The sequence below is a fragment of the Stegodyphus dumicola genome, chromosome 4 (genome assembly GCF_044657685.1).
Source record: "Stegodyphus dumicola isolate Sdum_Otavi_A_Nest chromosome 4, ASM4465768v1".
Classification (NCBI taxonomy): Eukaryota; Metazoa; Arthropoda; class Arachnida; order Araneae; family Eresidae; genus Stegodyphus; species Stegodyphus dumicola.
In genome coordinates, this window is record NC_140771.1 from 28,656,970 (window position 1) to 28,670,812 (window position 13,843).

General features: G+C 32.5%; 1 protein-coding gene across 9 annotated transcripts in view; it reads left to right on the forward strand.

Moving 5' to 3' along the window:
• Nucleotides 1-13,843, forward strand: part of Rel (nuclear factor NF-kappa-B family member relish) — a 161,206-nt gene that overhangs the window by 10,855 nt on the left and 136,508 nt on the right. For all 9 annotated transcript variants that reach the window (XM_085814642.1, XM_085814644.1, XM_085814645.1 and 6 more), the window contains exon 3: nucleotides 9,276-9,409. In XM_085814642.1, the coding sequence (XP_085670768.1) occupies nucleotides 9,276-9,409 (134 nt within the window). The remainder of the gene's footprint in view (nucleotides 1-9,275; nucleotides 9,410-13,843) is intronic.

Genomic DNA, 13,843 nt, shown 5'->3' on the forward strand with positions numbered 1-13,843 from the left:
AAGTTTTGAGAGATTCTGGAGTAAAGGGGAGTCAAAATCCTCAGGATTTCATCTTCTGGAGGACCCATGATCAAAAGTGTGGTGTAACTTAAGCAGATAGCAATCATGTGCTTTGTCTGAGTGAAGTAATTAAATTCTTTTTTAAGCAGAAGTAATCATTTAATATCTGATTCTGCACTGCTGACCACTGAAATTTTGCAGTACACCACAAATAAAAGCAGCAAAATCACATTTAAAACTTCAGATAATTTTGACGTGCGGGTATGCAGAAATCAGTACTTTGAGCATCTCTGTCTTTTTTAGCAGCCAGAGTGTTTTGAGTTATCATATGGCTGGGTATGGAATTCAACAGATTTTGTTTTGTATTTTGAGTTATTGCTGTCTATGTGGCTTCAGTTCTAGGCCAGGGATTATTTGTTGCACTAGTGGTAGGTGTTGCTGTGCCATTCTTTTTGCAACCTGAGGAGAGCGAGAAAATGTGCTGATCAAGGCATCAGTCACCCATCCTGTGAATTGAGGAAATATAAGATGGGTATTGTGTGATCTCACATTGCCCATTTGAAAGGTGTAATGACCGGTGGTCCAAAATATAGTCATGGCCAAAACCTGAGTATGTAATGAAAGCTATTCAAAGTTTTATGGGCTAGAAATGAACAAGATGTGTAACTAGTATCTCGAGGGGGGAGGAAAATGTTTTTGTGAGTGTGTCCCATTTTGGCTATAACGTGAATTTATGCTCACAAGATGGTCTGGTTTGTGCCCAAATTCTAACTAAACATCTCCATAATGTCAATGAAGGTTATAACTCAGTATAATGCTTAAAAATGAAAGCTTCCAATGTTTGTTCCCCTCAGTGCTTCCTTATATGGATACAGCCACCCTACTTCTGTAAGCAAAAGTGGTATTAATCAGAGAAGTGATATTAAACTATTGATGCATTCATGTGCATCACTGAATATGTCATTTGTATGCACCAATTTCTGTGCTGTAATATCAAGAGATGCTGAATCTTACATGAGTCATAATATGACTTCTAACACAAAATACAACAATTAAATGCAGTTTCTAAATGAAAAATCAGCTTTTCAGTCTGCTTTTTTATATTGCTTCTAAGTGTTATCGCTCTTGCCTACAAATGTGTGCATATCATAAAATGCTAATCATTTGCATATCCTAGCATATTTTATCTTTCATGCACATTTCATTTTTATTGTGCATTTGCTTCAGGGTGTAACAATTTTAATGTCTAGCAGTATAAATATTTAGAAATTTTAGTGTCTTAGGGAAGCCTTTTATTATTTCTCTGCTACTTGCTTATATTACTTATATTGAGTGCATGATATGATCTCTTAATAAAAGCTTGATATTGAGGATTATCTGCATTTCAGATTTAACTGCTTATGAATATGATTTTCATTATGATTTAAATTTTTACCAATTTGTGATGAAAGTGTACATGAAAATTGCTTTTTACTATACAGCAGTATTTATTTTTCACTCTTTGTGAAAAGTAAAAAGATGTTCTTTTTAAATTATTGTGATTTTTTTGTTTTTGAAGATGCAGCATAGAGAGTAATTAGATAGTTAGGATAATTGAATTTTTGTTAATGAGCATTCTGTTTTGAATGTGCTAAAAAGGATACTTTTTAAATCTATTTTAATTTCTAAAATGCATAGAAAATTTTAAATTTGTTTTTAATATTTTGTAATAATTTAACCTAAATATTATTAATATGTGGATGTTTTATATTATCAAGTACTGTGTAAAAATGTAATGCCTATGAAAATGTAAAAAGCTTGATTTTAAAAAGTTATTAAAAATTACCAACCTACATTTTAAATACCATTATATGTGTTTATTGATTATCAAAACTATTAATTTTGAAACATTTCAATTTGTAAAATTTAATTAGGCTTAATGAAAAATTTTGAGCCCGTTTGATAGCCTTAAACTGTGATACCAGTGTGAAATTCTTGCTGGGTAATGTGTTCAAAATACATTTCACAAAACCGATCATTTTACTAGTTATTATCTTCATATGAATCCATTAATGTTGTATTGTTGCATGCGTACAGGTTCATAATAGATTGAATGCCCAAGTCCAATAAAAAGTTAATAAATTTTATTCTAATCACAAGAAATATAACAAAACATTGGATTATTTCTAAGATGCTTGTACACGATCTCAATATCACGCAATATAAACAGTAGTTATATTTTAAACTATTAAAATGTTAAATAGAACGCAATCCAAAGTGCAGAAAGCTAATGCGATCTCAAAATTACAGCAGCTAAGTAAACAACAACAAATGAGCTGAGATGTTCTCTATCTGTCTTTTATAGCTTTTTAAATTAGCCACACGAGATAGTTCTAACAATTTATGGAAAGCAAAAAGCGTATCATTATCGTTACAGGTAACACAATAGTGAATTACATTTATTCGAATTAAATATAAATTAAAAGCGATACTTATTTATTAAATTTAAAATTTTATGTGCTCTTGTATTTTTAATTTATGGCGTAGCTTTCACTTAAAATTCATTGTCTGCTGCATTGCACAGACAAATAAAACAATTTTAATTATAATTCTACTAAAAATATCTAACTAAATGCAAAATTCGTAACATTATACTTAGAGTGGCGACCAAAAAACTGCACCACTGGCGAAAATGTTTATTTTACAAATAATATGTATGTTTTAGGTGAAGCTCATATTTTTATAATAAAATAAAGTTGTAGGGTTAATTTTAATCAATTTTTATTGGGATTAATAAATTATTTATTACAATTAGTTAATGTTAAATTACAATTGCAGTCATATCACAGTTAGATGTACTTAGATGTGTATAAACGTATAAGGATTAATTCAATATTTAATAAATCCTCTACGAATATTGATGATGACCTCCCAGTGGTCTGGCATAGAAGATTTCCAACTTCTGAATGTAATCCTGGCCAGTTTCACAAATCTAAACCCATACAGCCATTGACTGCATAAGTACTTTCCTAAAATTGGCGTCCCCAGATTTAAAAAAAAAAAAAAAAAAAAAAAGCGCTCTGATTAACATTATTTTAATTTCATACTCAGTAAGTATGACAAATTTTCTAAAAGGTGCTTAGATATGATAAGTACTTGCAATGAATTTAAAATATTTAAGCATGGGGTCACACGAGAGTCTGACCAGCCATGATTTAGTCTGCCCGCGTACTTTTACGTGCTGCACTCCTGCTAGGAATGCCCTGTCCAAACCTTAATAATGCTTTCCTGCAGTTTAATCTTAGTAACAGACTTACTAGAAGCACTTCTTATACTTTTTAGAAACGGTTTTTGGTTTGTAAAACCCTTATAAAATTGGAAAAAGTTTCTTAATTTTACCCATCTGACATATTTGTTTTTTTCTCCCACACTGGCTCTGGTGCCTGTCCTGACCTTGCATCATTTCATATTTATTCTCAGTACTCATATTGTTAAAGAAGTAAAATTAGTAGTTTCTTCTATACATTCTAAGTAGTTCTTTAGAATAACAGAAATCTTAGATAAGGTATTTCTCCTGCCTTCTTGGTGTAGTGGTCGGCATGCTCGACGCATATTCGAGCGGCCCGTGGTTCGAGTCCCGGCAAAGGCATTGCTCATTTTTCATCCTTCTTGCTTCGAAATAACCTAATGTCTCTTCAATCTAACTACATAATTGTATTATTTATAATTAAGTACCTACCTTTAAAAGTTATCTGTATCTATGTAATGTGAGTTATTGCTTTTCCATAATCCTTATTTTTAGATGTGTAAAATACAACACAAAAGTGTAAAAACTTAACATAAAACTTTATTCCTTACAACTAATGCAACTCAGACAAAATGCAGCTAACTTTTAACATTTACCAACCATATCAATCTTAGGTATTCTTGTCTGTTCTGATCAGTGGCTGTCTGTCTCTAAGCGAACAGCTGTGGACGCAACAGCCAAGCTTCTATTATGATTCATGCTGGTTATTATTCTACTTCTCAATTTAATTTATGCCGACATAAATCTGCATAAACCTTTGGGCTGAGCAAGTACATGATGGAATGAGGCATAAAAGAAAGAACTAGTATAAAGCTAACTGTTAGTAAAATTTAACTAAAAAGTCACTAATCTTCTTTAAAATATATGATGGGACTGTTATAAGTGTATAGTATATATGTTTCAAGAAATTTTATAATTTAATGCTATTCACGTGAAACAAAATTGTGAAGTTGATTTTATTTTCGAATTTGTTTTCTAATTCAGTTAAGTAGTAGATTGTGTTGATTAATAATGCATATTGTGTTTAATAATAATCTATGCTATTTGCAAATTTATTTTATTCTTACAAATTATAAAAGTGGTTTCTTACAAATTACAAAAGTGGTAGTATTATAAAAATGAAATTTGGGTTAAGTAATTGCTTTATGTTCATTCATTTCCTATTTGGTGATAGGTCCGTATTTTTCTTATTGATGGTCTAGCTTACAAAATACCCACTTTCCAACTTTCTTTGGGCCCCCCTCCAAAAAAATTTAAATATTGTATAAATATCATATTAAAATATAGTATAACAGACTTATAAAGGGCCCCATATCTCAAATAGCTTAGGGCCTTACAAAGTCTAAATCCGGCTCTGAGAATAGCCTAAAATTTTAATGTCAGATAGCCCTGCACCTAAAGAGCAAAATAAGGAAAAATTACTTTTGCAATATCCGTTATGTTGTGGAGCTAAAAATCTGCAAATGAGGCAACTAATTTGTGCATAAATAAGTTAAATCATACTTAACCAATTTTGCTGTATGACAGGATATAGAATCCTGATGAAAATGGAATTTTTAGCACCTTTAAAATGATTCTGAATAAAACTGGCTCAGAAATATTCCTCCAGGATGTGGGTATAAACTGATGCATTAACAATTCCCAGTAATTAAATTCAAGCTTTCAACTTCTTTGATGGATATGTATCCCCACACTGTTTGGCTTGCTGAGAATTTCACAGTAGACAATATTCAGTCTGGATTATAAATTTCACTTTTACGTCTTTGAACATACTGCTTAGTGTTTGATCCATGTAGGTTAAAATTGAGTTCTGTTTAACCTTTGTCCATGAAACATGCTTTTTTGGCTAAGAAAGTTGCTTCTGCATTTTTTTTTTTTTGTATTTAAAGACCTTTTTCTTGGGGCGATACGTTAAGCAGACCGCTTTTTCGCAATGTGTCCTTGGACACTTTGGGTGCTTAAATTAGCAGCACAGTCTTTCTGAAACTCAATTTTTAAATCAGAGGTGTACCTCCAAAATGATTTTAGATATTGATCATCAGATTTTGTGATCACCCACTTCTAGCATGATCTGCTCCTTCTCTTAACATCACTAGTTTCATGCTCCAGTTGAATAGCTATCAAGACTGTCGATTCATTCCTCTAATTTTTTTTAATGATCACGAGTATCGAATATCCTTCTTTAGGTAAAGCAACTGCCACACATTTTGTACCTTGCTTCAATTGAGCGTGTGGAGCATAATTTTATCGCTTAAGAGATAAATCCTATTGCTGCATTATTTATAGCAACACAATGAGATGACGCAATACTTTGAAAGCCACTGTATGAAGCAATATGAACGTGATATGATCTCGTATCTTGCTTTCCAGAAACCAAGATAATTTTACACAAGTAAAATAATGCGTTAACATTACAAAATGTTTATTTTTCTAGGTGATGCATTTTTTTGTTTATTGTTTTTACGTGTTGATTAGCAAAGTAAAATGACACATCATGATTTCTATCATTTCTTGCTTCTCAAATAGGAATGTTTTTTTTACCCGTATACAGTCAAAAGTCGTTAATTTGGACTCGTCGGGACTTCGGCGATTTTGGATTATCGATTTTTCCGGATTATAGATCATCAGTTTAAATCTGGTAAGATGGCATGCAGAAATTATAAAATTAAAAATATGAAAAAATATGAAACGGTAATTTATGAAATAAAGAACAATTATGATCTAAAGGGTATCAAAATTTACAAAAAAAAAAAAAAAAAAAAAAAAAAAAACTTAATATTTATTTGTTTACTTTATTAAACATTTCTTTCGATGTAAGTTGTTTCGTTTTTTATGTGATAATACATTCTCTTTAATTCTATAAACATACATAATTTCTTGTTCAGTTACAAAGTTCTGCTGTTCAAGTCCTATAATTGCTGTGTCGAGAATACCGACTAATTTGTCAATGGAAATTTTTTCGTTTTCAATAACCTCTGTCACTTTCTTCGCTATCGGAAGCGAATTATAATGCCGAGGAATATGATTTAAATTATATCAAAGACGGAGTACATCGAGATGAAATACTACATTTAGTAAGGAATTATAAGCCGAATAAAATAAAAACTGACAGATCAACTTCCAGTTCATTATTGTGTGCCGTGCCCCCTCCATCCCCGGCAGAGCAACATAAAATTAATAAACAGATTTCGGAATGATTAGAGAAACGAAGGATATGCCTTTATCCATTTTTTGCAGCAATTCCACTTTTTGTTTGATGGACATCGGAACATGCTTTCACTTTGTAGATCCTTTGCTAGCTCCAGAATCGGAAATTCTTTTTGACATAATCGAAAGTTAAAGCTTACTTTTATAAAATTGCTCTAACAGTCTGCAAAAAATAATAAGCCGGATCCAATTAGAAGATTAAGGAACAGCGCAATCTGCAACATTAACTGAATTAGATAATTTTAGCTTAGCTTATACCGTCCGTTATACATTAAACGCGCATTCGTAAATGTATTTTGCGCACGCGCCTATTCGCAGCTGTAAAGGTCTTACGCGCATGCGTCAAGGCGATGCATGCGCAGAAAGTTTGTAGCTTTGAGGTCCGGATTATAGATCATTCCGGATTATGGGTGTCTGAATTAACGACTTTTGACTGTATAGATAAAAGGTTTTGAAACTACAGAGTTATTTTATTACTAAACAATACATGTACCTGCTCAGTAAAAAGGTCTTTCTTTTCCAGAGATTTTTCTCTGACCTCAACTCACTTACTTCCCAAGCTAGTGTTGTGATTTTATAAATTATTTCCTCTGGTTTAAATTTAATGTATATATACTTTGCTATAATTAAAATTAGAAATCGTGTAAAGTTTTATTTAAATGAAAAAAAATTTCTGAGTACTTTGGGAAAAAATACAAATAAAATAAGTATGAATGTGAAATGAATGATTTGCACCAAAGCCAAAAAGACCAAGCCCCACCCCATTAATATAAAAAACCACAAATTTCATATGCCAGATGAAAAGAAACTAAATAACGCTGGACATATACCAGTGAAATTTAAATCCAGGCAGTGTACATTTTGTAGCACTAGGAAAAAACCTCATAGAAGAAGACGTGCGAAACGTGCATGTACCAAAAAGACAAAACATGCTTTGAACAGTGTCAGGAATTTTTTTTTTTTTCTTTAGGGTGGGGGAGTTGAGTCCCCCTTTTTTATCCTTATTTTACTGAGTTTTTTAATCCGTTTAGCCAAACGTTCTTATTATGTACTTATATTTAGGTACTTATATTTTCACTGCTATAGAAAATTACATAAATGTTTATTTTTTTATTTTTCTACGATTTTGTAAAATAATTTAAAGAAATTATATAAAATGCAAGTCTTACATAAATTTTTTTAAAATTTGTAAATTTCCTCGTTTATTGGAAACGCGCACGGAGAATGGTGAGTTTTTTTTTTCCTACTACCTCAGTAAATTTCAAAGTCCTAGACGCGCGGTGGTTTCACAGTGCAACCACCACCCACAGAACAATGGGAAAGAGTAGATTTTTTAAAATTCATATATTATTTGTCTCTAGGATCATAATATTCAATTTGTAGAGTTTTTAGTTAAAAGAATTATAAAAATAATATTGTGTGCATCAAAGGGAAGATTATTATTAACTTTAATGATTTAACATTATGAAATAACTTATTATCTTAGTTTATCAGCTTTCCCCTCCTCCAATTTTTAAAAGGTTTTATAAGCTTTCATGCAATATTATATTGTAAGGTAATTTTTTAATAGGCTTTGATTCATACTTTGTGTTTTTTTTCAAAGTTTTATGTAATTTAAAATAAACTGTGTCATGTAAATTCATGTATTCTGTATGATCATAATATTTAAATTTGATACGTTTTGACTATTTAAAACACAAATAGTATCTTGGATAAGTATTTAAAATATATTACATTTCTTTCGTACCACTAAATAGCTATACAGTCAAAAGTCTTTAATCTGGACTCGTCGGGACCTCAGTGATTCTGGATTATCGGTTTTTCCGGATTATAGATCATCAGTTTAAATCTGGTAAGATGGCATGCAGAAATTATAAAATTAAAAATATGAAAACGTAATTTATGAAATAAAGAGCAATTATGATCTAAAAAGTATAAAAATTTACAAAAAAAAAAAAAAAAAAAAAAAAAAAAAGAAGCTTAATATTTATATGTTTACTTTATTAAAAATTTCTCTCAATGTGTGCATGCGTAAGCATACATTACGCATAGTCGAGATTAGAAAATTGCAACCAGAAAACTATTTGATGTATACTCGTGATATTTATAATGACGAGGAATTTGATTTAAATCATATCAAACACGGAGTGCATCGAAATGAAATACTACTACATTGAGTAAGGAATTATAAGCCGAATAAAAAAAAAATCTGCCCTGAAGATAAGGATAGTGCTGGCAGATCTACTTCCAGTACACTGCGCACCGCGACGTCCTCTCCCCCCCTTCCCCGCAGAGCAGCGTGCATAATCAAAAGTTCAAGCCTACTTTTGTAAAATTGCTCTAACAGTCTGCAAAAAATAATAAGCCGGATCCAATTAGAAGATTAAGGAACAACGCAATCTGTAACATTAACTGAAATAGATAATTTTAGCTTAGCTTATACCATCCATTATACATTAAACGCGCATGCGTAAACGTATTATGCGCATGCGCAGAAAGTTTGTAGTTTTGAGGTTCAGATTATAGATCATTCCGGATTGTATTATGCGCATGCATTATGCGTCTACGCATGCGCAGAAAGTTTGTAGTTTTGAGGTCCAGATTATAGATCATTCCGGATTATGGACGTCCGGATCAAAGAGTTTTGACTGTATTTGTTTGAAAATGTGTATAATTTTTTAATCTGTTGTTTGAATTGAATCATTGTCTTTAATGCATATTATTGATGAATTTTCTAAAATATTATGAAATTAAAGGGTCAGTTTTTTTTTCCTTTTTTAAGGAATGCCTTACTTAAATTTAATTGTGCAACCAGCTGAAATGTACAGGTTCCGTTATGAAAGTGAAAAGGGCTCACATGGAAGCCTAGGTGGCAAAGGCATTACCAATAGTAAAAAATCCTGTCCTACTGTAAAGGTATTCTTTCATTTAAAAAATTTTATGATTTAACTGTTTTCCTAATAATTTAAAAGAACCATAGTCTAATCTGATGAATCATATTAACTAATACAAGAGTTATCAAAATATCAAGCAAAATATTTTGTAATTAAATATATGAATAAGATAAAACAGAGAGTTTTAAGTGAGAGAATGCATGTAATTTCCTGAAAAAGAATAAAGAATAGCAGTTGTAGTCACATATCTGTTATAAACATGATGATGATTAATAAAAAGTCGTAATTCTTTTTTTAATTATTATTTATAAATTATTTTTCTGTTTATAATATTTTTGGGAGTAAACCAAATCTTCTTGTAAACAAACTAATTTTAAGTATTTTTGTTTTCATCATTCTTTGCAAAGAAACTTTTGATGTTTCCAATTTGCAATACAGCTTATGAAGCACAATAAAACAATTTGTAAGATATGGTATAAGAACTAAAGTTAAATAAAGAAAATATTTTCCTTCTAATGTAATGTTTTCTTGTGACAGTGCATTACTCTAGGTCAGCAGTGCCCAACCTTGTGCTCGACAAAGTATTTATTCGAAAAGGAACTAAAATTTGTAATAGAACTGTAAACTTCCCTAGAATGACTGTACTAGTTTGAGCTTGTATTTATTCATGGTTTTTATATGCTATATCCATAACATGTAGAGAGCAGTCTGTTCCTTAAGACTCTGCCAGAATAATTGATGCAAGTTTGGTGGGACCTTTACCAACTTTTTTTGGTTTTCAAGAAAATACGTAAGTACAGTAAAAGCCTGACTGTCTGGTATTCAGCTAGCCAGAAAACTCAAGTAAATGGAATATTTTATAATTTTAGAAAAAAATTTCTCCAAAGAAATAAAATAACTATGACATATTATTCACATGCATATAATTCACCTTGGTTTTATATAAACCCAATTAATTCTCAACAAGCTGGTTTAATTTTTATAAAGAAATATATAAGTATTGTTTTTTACTTGCATTAAAAAAAATTATTAATACACTCTTTTGCAAAAAAATCGAAGCACCAAGAAGGACTTTTTGCAATTGTGATGAAATTTGGTATGCAAAAACATCTTGATCAAACATGCAAATGATCAAAGTTTCAAGGCAAATGAACAGGACCTGCGATCATAATGCACATTTCTAGTGTGCAATTCTCAAAGTATGAAACCAGTAACAGAGGTGGAAAATTTATCTTTTTTTGTTGCTGCCATTGTAATTCGGTAAAAAAGCAACTAAAGATGGCATTACAACGATATTGAAAGCCTTACAGACAACTAAACGACTTCAAACGGGGTCACATTGTAGGATTGCGTGAAGCTGAGGGGGGGGGGGTCATACCGAGCAATAGGTGTGCAAAAATGTTGGCAACAATGGTTACTACAAGGAAATTGACGATGAAATGAAGACTCTGGAAGGCCAAGGAGCACAAAGCGAGGCAAGATAGGATGATAGTTCGTCAGTCCCGAACCGTTCCAACAGTTTCATTGTCAACTATTCAACACACCACCAGCCAAGTCTATACCACCCGTGGTACCGTCCACCATCTCGCGGCACTTATCTGAGGCAGGGTAACACTCACAGAGGCCTTTAAGACGTTTGCCTTTGACCCCACAGCATTGCTGAAGTCGTCTGAAGTGGTGTAGCAGCCAGTCATCATGGCTGCCATCAGACTAGCATCGTATAGTGTTCAGTGATGAATACCGCTTGGTGTGATGGTGTGGGGCGCTATTTCTTATGACAGCAGGTCATCTTAAGTCATCCTCCATACATCTTTAACAGCTCAATGATATGTTGATACCATCCTGCAGGCAGTTGCATTACCATTCATGGCATGCCATCCTGGAGCCATTTTCCAACAAGATAATGCCAGGACACATACCGCTCGCATATCTCTGGACTGTCTCCGTGCCGTTGATACTCTTCCTTGGCCAGCAAGGTCATTCAGGGTTCGTAGCGGTCCTTACAAGTGCTTATAAGTCCTTATATTTGAAAATAAAATACAAAGGCTCTTATAGGTGCTTACTTTTTCTTTAAAGCCCTTATTTTTTTGTTTTTAGAGCTTATTTTTTGCTTTAATGCTTTTTTTTAATCCTTTTTTTTTTTTTTTTTAATGAACTTGCATTTTTTCCCGTACCAAAGCCGAAACTAAATAAACAACTTTTCTTCCTTATGTGCAACATCAGATGGTGAATCCTACTCCCGGAAATTGCTTCCCCCCCTCTCTGCATTACCGTAACCTATGGTGTGCGCGAGAGTACAGACAGGTGCACGTCGTTCTATTGGTCAAAGAATTGCGAAAATGGTAGACAATTCCGGTACATTCGGTATTCTTTTCCTCCCACCCAAATACTACACACATTTGAATTTCTATCAAGATTTTAATAATTTGCATTCTCGTTCCGTGTGGTCAGTTCATATTCGTGTTTATTATGATCGTTATACTTATGTTATGAGTATATGCATGAATATTTATAATAATATAGACCAACAGAACTGAGAAATAATCTGCTGAAGTATAGATAAACTTCCAAAAATGGGTGTGTTTTTACACAGATTAGCTTTCTAGGGAATAATATTCGGAATGGCTTAAATAAAAGGAAAGTAATCGAATAGTTAAAATAATTTTTTTTTTCTTTTTCCCAATACATTATACACTACAGAGGTTGGCAGGTTCTCCCCTTTCTCCGCAAAATCTCTAATATTGAAGCAGCGGATTTTTTTTTTGTCACTGTCCAATCTAGATTGAATAGGACTAAAAGTTTTAGCGGTCTACCCAACCTAAGCGAAGATTGATACTGTTCCGGAAATTTAACCCCTTCAAGCCCGGTAGCACAAACACGCGCTTATCGCGGAGGCCGACACTATCTTACGCGAGTGTCTGTTCAGGGCCGGGGGCTTTTTTGCTACTAAGCCTAAATCCATGAAATTTCTGAAGTATCAACACATTGTTTAATAATGCTCTATAGAGTATTTAAATGGCTTATGCTTTATAGATATTTTTATATATATACTTTAATTACCTTATTTCTTGTTTAAATGCATATTTTACACATTTTATTTTCATTACTCACCATTTTATGACTTTTAACATTATACATCTGAAAACTAAATATATTACTTAAAATTCTCTTTTCGTATGAAAAACTTGAAAACAGGGATCTATACACAGTCCTACGTTACATTCCTTGCACTCGTAATAACTCATTTGCCATTTTGGCGGATTTTTCCGGGAATGTGAACAAACGAAGCATCGTCGTCTCATTTTCTTATCAGTTTCTTTTGAACAAAGTTTTGGAAAATGTCTTTCAGTTAATCTTTCAGAATCAATATCAGAATATAAGAATTTCGGAATCAATATCTGAAATATTTTGCATCATTTCCGCTATTTCATGCTCTGTTAAACATTTTCGACGCTTCGACATTGCAATGGTAAAAACAAAGAATTCACGTCTAACAAGATCTAATTATTTTCTAAAAACTGAACTGCAAACCAAAATACCCAACACCTTAGCGCAAATAAAACTTCTGTACTTAAATAAACAACTACCACGTGTGAATAAAGTGCGATTTAAAGAGATGTCATAAATCACGCCGTTCGGAAACATTTATTTCCCCTTTTATTTATATAATCAAAAACACGTGTATGTGAGTCATGCTTCTCTCATTTCGAGTAGAAGGTCTAATGTACATGTATCTGAAACCATATGGACATACAGCACCATCTTGTGGCAGAAATTATAGTTTGAAAAACGTTCCAGGACACTGGCACAAATACGGGACAGTCGGTAGTGAACGGGAAAATGCTTTGGCACGCCTGCGTGTCGGCCGGGAAATGAGTGTTTTCGTTGCTGGCACGTAGACGTGACAGTTGGCGCGAAGGGGTTAACGCAGTCTGTTGAAAATTAGAATCAGAAACACCCCAGATTAGTAAGTCTGTTTCTTTTTCTTTATTTAGTTCTTTATTCTCCGAATACCGGCAGCTGTTGATTCCGATTGCGTAATATCACATGTGGAAGAATTACGCTGCGCAATAACGTTTGCAGTATTTTGGAGAGATAATTAATTTTGATCTTCAGTCTGAGATTTGTTTATGAACACTTAAAAGAGTTTTACTGTGCTTTCTAAGCAGATTATTTCTCAGTTCTGTTGGTCTATTTTTATATGATGCACATATCGAAATGTCAAAATCATTTATTTAGCCAAATCTAAAGAACGAATACAATCTCCCCCACTCCTCTTTTTCCAGTTACTATCCGGAATATTTGGCAATTTCCGAGTATGCGGGTTAGTTAAGCTTTTACTGTTAAAGGTGACTGCATGAAGCAAAATACATATTTAATTAAATATTCTTTGCGCCATTGCTGCAAGGAATGAAATTTAAATTTAAACAAATTTAAATTCTTAACTACATATAAA